The 8,309-nt window shown below is 35.5% G+C and overlaps 1 protein-coding gene and 1 long non-coding RNA gene across 2 annotated transcripts; both read right to left on the minus strand.

Annotated features, from left to right (window-relative positions):
• Window positions 1–477: 477 nt before the first annotated feature.
• Window positions 478–2,607, minus strand: si:ch211-113p18.3. Its single transcript, XM_042770930.1, has 2 exons — window positions 2,163–2,607; window positions 478–1,311 (listed from the first exon to the last, which is right to left on the minus strand). Exons 1-2 carry the CDS (start codon window positions 2,512–2,514, stop codon window positions 1,226–1,228), a joined length of 438 nt encoding a protein of 145 aa, XP_042626864.1. The 5' UTR covers window positions 2,515–2,607; the 3' UTR covers window positions 478–1,225.
• Window positions 2,608–3,170: 563 nt separating this feature from the next.
• LOC122147680 lies at window positions 3,171–8,285 on the minus strand. The gene is made up of 3 exons (XR_006161736.1): window positions 8,156–8,285; window positions 4,538–4,656; window positions 3,171–3,577 (listed from the first exon to the last, which is right to left on the minus strand). It is a non-coding gene; the product is annotated as an uncharacterized LOC122147680 (long non-coding RNA).
• Window positions 8,286–8,309: the final 24 nt, after the last annotated feature.

An 8,309-nucleotide genomic window follows, 5' to 3' on the forward strand; every position in this document is an offset into this window, starting at 1 on the left:
TTTTGTACAGTACTAATGTTGGGTAACAACTGAACACAATAAAACCACACTAATGTACACTCAGACATGAGTCTTCTTTTTATGAAGGTAGATTTTTAATAAAAATCTGAATGTTTTCTCAGGACAAAAGTATTACTACATAGGAGGCTGTATTTATTTGATTTAAAATACAGTAAAACAGTAATATTGTGAAATGTTATTACAAATTAAAAGGGCTGTTTCTAATTGAATACATTTGAAATGTTATTTATTCCTGTGATGAAAAAAATAATAATTTTCAGTTTTCAGTGTCAAATGATACAGAAATTATTCTAATATGCTGATTTGCTGCTCAAGAACCATTTATTAATCCATGTTGAAAAATATTTTTGTAGAAACTGTAAAGGTTTTTTTTTTTTGGTTGTTTGTTTTTCAAAAGGACAGCATTTATTTCAATAAAAAAAATCAGACACTTACAAACTTTGTTTTCCACAGCCAACATTTTTATTAAAGCCAACATAAAATGATTAAGCAAAAGGAATATTCACAATATTCAAAAAAAAAAAAAAAAAAAAAAAAAGTGGCTAGGGTGATGAGGAAAATCATTCGTTTTTTTTTCTGTTTTTTATCTGTCTACAGTGTGTATACAGTTCATGTTTAAAGAAACTACTATATCCTTTCATTTTACATTTTAAACCAGCTTCATCCTTTATTCAACAATATGAATTATTAAAAGGTTAGTTCACCCAAAAAGCAAAGATAACTTCACTTTATTTGTGTGACTTTATTTAGAGAAACAGAAAATGGAAGTGTTTAGCATCATTCACTTTCATTGCATCTTTTTTTCCTTACAATAAAAGTGTCATAACATTCTCCCTTTTGCATGTTACTTTCTCACTTTTTGCATCCAGGTTCTTTGGTTAGAGCACACTCTCTGAACAGAGACTAATGATGCATGTGCTACTGAGGAACCTGCTGAAGTGCAGGTCGCTTTGGTCAAAGTAAGGGCGTCGTGGGGTAGCAGCTGGGACAAGCGCTTCAGACATCACGTCAGTCCACACACTAACAATCCCAAGACACTCCCAAATGATGTGACAGATCAGTTATGACTGAATTAAGCTTCAGTTTCATGAGCATCATTAAAAATACTAAACTTCAACAGCTCTTCTGGAAGCACTGAGATAGACACACATACATTTGAAACCAAACTCTTTGTTGTATTGATGCTGGATCTCATTAAAGCACATTATTTTGGTCTTCCAGTGTAGCATCCATCCAGAATCTCAGCATCACGGTACGTAACATCCTCACTTCTTGCATCACCGCACTCATCTGTAAGGAATGAGACAGTTATTTGTAGAAATAAAAACACGTTTAGTTAGATATGTAAATGGTGACATACCATTGACTTTCATTGTTTTTATACAGTATACAGCAGAACTGTAAATAATATTATAACCCAACTAAAATATTTTGAGAATTGGAAAAATTATATATATATATATATATATATATATATATATATATATGTATACATATGTGTCTGTGTGTGTGTGTGTGTGTGTGTGTGTGTGTGTGTGTGTGTGTGTGTGTGTGTGTGTGTGAAAGGGATGTTTTGTCATATGCACACACATATACACTGATCATAATCTTATGCCTATGTTGGTCCCAATTTTGCTGCCAAAACAGCCATTTAAGTGGGCTACAGACTAAGATTAATGAACAACATGTACTAACTAGGGTTAGGATTAGGGTTTGGTTCAAGGCTATTGCATTGTGCATGATTTACTGACATCACTATAGTCAGTACATGTTACATATTTAACAAAAACACAGTAAAATAAAGTGTTACTAAAACTCCTGTCACTATTTAAAGTGTCTAATGCTCACCAAAGCTGCATGCATTCCATTAAAAAAAATACAGTAAAACACTAATATTGTGAAATATTATTACAATTTAAAATAACTGTTTTCTATTTGAGTATTTTCAAAAGAAATTAATTCCTGTGATGGCAAAGTTGAATTTTTCAGCAAGCATATAAAGCAACAATATTAGTTTTTAGTTAAATAAATGAAACCCTTGTGAGCATAAGCGACTTCTTTCAAAAAAATATATATATATATATATTTTGACGGGTAGTATCTATGTATGTATTGCCCCCGTGCATTAATTTTAATCACACCTGTAGACACCGTGCTGGTATCTTTTCTTTGCAGTTTACGGCGCTTCTTTTCCGGAGGTCTGTAATAGCCGAGCCATAGTGTTGGATAAGGATTCTCTGCTGTAGGTTTCTTGTCAACAAAGTGAAAGCTGCACACGTACAGATTGTTTGGTGGCTTTTTCAATAGCCAAATCCTCCTGTCCTCCTCGGCAGCAGGCAGTCGAAAGAAGGAAAACCACTGCGGACAGGAACACTCTGATTTTGTGAGCGGTTTGTGATCAAAACACTCTTGTTTTAGCCACATGTTAAGTTTCGTTCTGTTATAGTGACAGCCGCGAACTGCGCACGTCGTCCCAGAACTTCTCAAGGACATTCTCGAGCGCAACACTAACGCGATACTTTAAATACTTTATCATTTACACAGTATACACACAAAACACCAGCCTACCAGAAATCCCGCCCATCTAACTCAAAGACAGAGAAGACTGCAAAAATAACAAATGAAACCATAAATGTTGCAAAAAAAAAAAGAAAAGGGAGGTGAAGCGAGTTTACTCTGTCTGAGGATGGGATAACTCGTTTTCACTCTTCTGGTTTACTGATATTGGTACTGATGTTCCTCTTCTCTATTATTTAATTGCTCTTAAAGTGTATTGACGTAAACTGACCCAAACTTGGCCACAAGAGGGTCCCAAACGTGCAGTATGCGACAGTAAAGCGATCGCAGAGTTATGGGTTCATAACTCTGAAGCCCCAAGGACTAGAATCTTAATTATTACCAAACTTATTGAAACTTGATATACAGCAGGACATTCGGATTCCAAGTTCTGTCAAAAAGATTTTTCCTTAGCTTAAAACAAGTTGAACACTGGTTTATACCTCTTCTTTGGGTCAAATTCTCTAAATATCGTTAAGATTACCCAACAAACTTGGCCAGCGCCAGCTTATAAGATAAAATCTGATTTGCAGACCTTTATGAAAACCAAATTTGTATGAAAATTAGCAAATTTGCTGATTACAGCCCTGCTGAAAAAAAGTCCTAACAAGTTTCCTTTGTACCAAAAAAAGTAAAAAAGTCCCAACATGAGGAGATTAAATGAAAATTTTAATTTTGCGTAAACTATTGGTTAACTATTGCAATAAAGCTGGTGGAGTTATGCTGAAGCTGCTTGTGAAGCATCTTTCTGTGATGCAGCTTCACCTTACAGTGGTGAAATTCAGGTGTCATTTAATGTGGTAATTTATAATCTGCATTGTTGTGCTGTATTTTCACTGGTCACATACACTGGGTTTTAACAGTGACACAAGTGGAAGGTATAGTCACACGGAGCTCCCCTGTGCAGCATGTGCTCACCATGACAGCAGATGCATAACTGAACATCCTTGCTCTGTTGTCAAAGTCACCCCGATGTCTTCCTCGATGCAAGAACTGTGAACTGAGAGGCAATTTAATTAATGAAAGTCCAGTTTTTACTGTCTTCTGCTGCCAAAGAGAGAGGATTTTGTGCTTTCTAATGGATATAAGTTTGCACTTCATAATAACATAATGTGTACACTTGTAAACACACAACTATGCACAAGACTATAATCTAAAGTAATTCCATGGGGTGAAGTAGCAGTGCTTCACTAATGCTCCACGGGACAAGATTCACTAGACTATTGCAGAGCTGAAACTGAGCTACAAACAAATCTACAGTAACAAGCATTAGCAATCTGGCATTAAGTGAAGGGAAGCAGTGGCCTAAAAACTAACTAAAGCCGCAGGAGCTGAGTGAGGGAATAAAACATCATATCATTCAATTTGAAATCTGCTGTTATGACATAGCTTTAATTTCCTCATAATATACTACACATCATCCTGCACATGCTACGTTTATATATCTAAATATGTTAACATTTATATAAAATAAAATAAAAAAGTAAATGTATATTGTTCATTTCTTTACGTGTACTGTCATTAATTTGCATAACATTTATGCGTATAAAAATTACATATAAGAATCAAGTGCTCTCTTGTTTGCGGTGAGTATGGCATAGCTTAGTGTATGTAGTTCAGCTAAAAGCATCATGCCATCTGCATTTGTTAGACTTCCTTGGTGTCTATACTTAATACTGCCCTCTTCTGGATATGTGATGTTTACTTTAATCCATAACACTTCTTTAACTGTTGATGAAATATTGCTAATATGTGCTGTGGGAAGTATACAAGTTCTTCTGGTGTTTATATGTTACTATAACACCACTGGCCTTAAAATGACTTAAACCTTTATTAACAACTAATCATTTTAGATTTGATTAGATTTTTAAACTGGAAAAAAGACTACACTTTCAGATTATCAAGCTGTTTCATGCTCTAAAAGACAAATGTTAATAACTAAAAATATGATTATGCATACTATAAGTTGAGTAGAAAATGTATACGTGCAGTCTGGCACTTGAGCATGGCGCTTGCTGAGAAACTTCAGCCCAGCTGCTAGAGAGCGATGACCTTGGCATTGGTTACCATGTTATCCTGCTATAAAAACAGCATCAAAATAACAAACACACAAACCATAATGATATTAACGTCCTTGCCCTCATATCTTTTTGCTTGGCCATTTCAGTTATTAAAATAAATAAACATGGAAAAAAAACACACACACACAAAAAAAACATTTTATTTATAACACACAGATACTTTGCCCAGCACACTAAATCATAACCAATAAAGGCACCAAGACAGTTATCCAAACCACTATAAGAAGCAGTTAACTTAAGGTCTCCTGATATGAAATGTCAGGAAATGCCCACATGCTGTAGTTTATTTACAAAGTTGTGACATTTTTAGCTTATAGAGGTTAAACACTTGGAAGCTTTGAAAATTTGGTCAAGGTTTGTGTTTTAAATTACACCACTAGTGTATGGATTATATGGATTTGAATCATTTCTTCACACAACCTACTTAGTCTTCATTTATTGCTTCCAGACTCTTTTCTATTTATTCTGTGCTTTACTGTTGACCAATATGACCAATGACTTCACAAAATTGGATTATAAAAGGAGTCATTCTTCGAGTTGTCATATTTTATACTTTCTAGAAAGTGATGACCTGTATTGCATTACCAGGAAAGTCAGTGACTCATGGCTAGACTGCATTACTGTTAAGCTGACTAGTGGATAGAGAAGAATGAGTCATTTAGTCACTTAGAATGACATGAGAAAAGACTGCGTGTGTGTGTGTGTTTGTGTGTGTGTGTGTGTGTGTGTGTGTGTGTGTGTGTGTGTGTGTGTGTGTGTGTGTGTGTGTGTGTGTGTGTGTGTGTGTGTGTGTGTGTTGAGGGATTGTGTGGGAGTTGTTTCAGTCCTACAGCCTGCTAAAATGAGCTCTTCAAATGTTTCTAGAATTAAGTACATTTTTTTTGTTTTACTTTTTGTGTGTGTGTGTGTGTGTGTGTGTGTGTGTGTGTGTGTGTGTGTGTGTGTGTGTGTGTGTGTGTGTGTGTGTGTGTGAAATAATAATAAAAAAAGTCCAAAATAAAATAATAAAAAATATGTTGTTGTTTTATATTAAATGAATGTTTATATTAAAGGTGCAATGTGTAAATGTGTAATATTTACAACGATCTATTTACAGAAATTCAATATAATAAACATAACTATAGTTATGAAACGGACAAACTGCTCTACAGAGCGCGTTTCGTCACTTTGTTGTTCTTGCGAATAAAACACTGACACAATGAATAACAAGTACATTAACATTCACAATAACATCCATTTATTGAATAATTTATTATTATTAAATATTATTAAATATAATTCCTTAATTTACCTTTGTAAAGTAATCTCATTGCTCTCTGCTGTCTTTACCGTCGACATCTTTACCTGCGTCGGCCACCGTAGCTTCTCTAAAGGGAGGGGTGAGCGGGGGACTGAGCCGTTGGTAGCTTTTTGCAACCTCACCGCTACATGCCGCTAGAATTTACACACTGCACCTTTAACTAGATTATTATTTTAGATTATTTATTTAGATTATAAATATAGATAATTTATCATTTATACTTTACCATTTATAATTATATTTATTATATAATAAATATATTATTATTATTATTATTACTATTTTACATTTTTAATTTTCTAAACAATTTAAAGTCTGAGTCTGGGACAAAAAAGTTATAATAAAATATTTAACAAAAATAAATGTTGAAGGCATTATTAAAAGTTTTCAATACAGTTTTAATTTTACCTTCATGTAACGAAATGGTAGAATAGATTTAGAATAGATATAATATATATATATATATATATATATATATATATATATATATATATATATATATATGGGGGGGGGGACTGAGGTAAAACCTATGACCTTATCAAATCAATGTACACTGAAAGTAAATGTGGCTTAAAAATCGGCACCAAACGTACAAGGTATCTTTCCCAAGAGCGTGGAGTGAGACAGGGCTGCTGCTTAAGCCCAAAATTATTTAACATTTACATCAATGAACTGGTGAGCCGTCTGGAGCGATCTTCAGCCCCTGGCCTCACCCTACACACCTCACAGATCAAATGCCTGCTGTATGCAGACGATCTGCTTCTGCTGTCTTCCACTCAACATGGTTTACAGCAGAACCTGGACCTGCTAGAACAATACTGCCAGACCTGGGCCCTGACAGTAACCAGATAACACACACATCACACTACAGCTACTGGGTTTGAAAATCACATCCACAGGAAACTAATCATGCTGTGAATGAACTGAGAGATAAAGCATGCAGGGCCTTCTACGCCATAAAACGGCAATGTCCTATAGAAATCCCTGTTAGAGTTTGGCTGAAAATATTAGAATCAGTAATTAAGCCCATTGTCCTCTATGGCAGTGAGGTGTGGGGTCCACTGACAAATCCAAATCAAGATTTCACCAAATGGGACCCTGCATTCAGAACTCTGTAAAAATATATTACACGTGCACCGGCACACAACAAATAACGCATGCAGGGCAGAATTAGGCAAATATCCTCTAATCATAAATATACAAAAAAGGGCAATTCAATTCTGGAAACATCTGAAACTCAGTGACCCCCAACCATATCATTATAAAGCCCTGCAACACCAAGAGATGAGCAAAGAAAGCAAGCACCTCCGTCAGCTGATCCAGAGCTTCAGACCTGATGCTTCACTAACATCTACTGATGCTCTGAATCACATCAGAATCAATCAGATTACTGCACAAATCAAACACAACTACAAACCCAAACACAACAACAGAGTACAATGCAATGCTATTTGGCCCTAAAGAGAGAGTAGAGTATGGCAGAGTATCTGTACACAGTGTCATATAAGAAACTGAGAAGCGCGCTGACCAGATACAGACTCAGCGGACACAAGCTGATGATAGAGATGGACAGAGATTGTGTTCACACTGTGATCTGAATCAGATGCAAACAGAACTGCACTTCCTAACAGAACGCTCCAAACACACGGAAATACAGACAGTGTTCTGTGATAAAATACAGCAGATCCATCAGACATTTAAAACTCTTTCGATCCAGGAGAACCTGCCGTATCTGTTAGTAGAACACAAGAACTGCTGTGTGCTTGCTGCTCAATATGTGTCTGTCTGTCACGAGAGATGAGAAAAACTCAACCTGCCCTGATCTGATGTTTCCAGCACATGTAGATTATGTTATGTCATATTACTCTATTATATTACTTAGATGTATATTTTGCCTCTGTAAACCTAATACTATATCTTATTTTATTTTATTTCTAACCTATACACTTACATACACTAATTCATTTAGCACTACATGCTTAATACTTTTAATATATTTTTATTATTACTATTATTTTTTTCTTTCTGTTAATACATATGTGCATTATTTGTAAGCAGCCCAGCTGCAATACAAATGTACAGTTTTTGTCATGCCAATAAAGCACACCTAAATTGAAATTGAGAGAGAGAGAGAGAGAGAGAGAGAGAGAGAGAGAGAGAGAGAGATAGGGAGAAATGTGAAATAATTATTCCATACTTATGTCTACATTTTGTGTGACATTCTGACGAGCCGCTGTTGTTGTTGTGGCGTTTAGGGTCACGTGACGCGAAGGTGCGCACGTGTAAGTGACAGAGCCGCTCATGGAGAGAGAGAAGAGGAGGGAGGGGCGCGCTGTCACACCCGGAAGCGA

The sequence above is a fragment of the Cyprinus carpio genome, chromosome A15 (genome assembly GCF_018340385.1).
Source record: "Cyprinus carpio isolate SPL01 chromosome A15, ASM1834038v1, whole genome shotgun sequence".
NCBI lineage: Eukaryota > Metazoa > Chordata > Actinopteri > Cypriniformes > Cyprinidae > Cyprinus > Cyprinus carpio.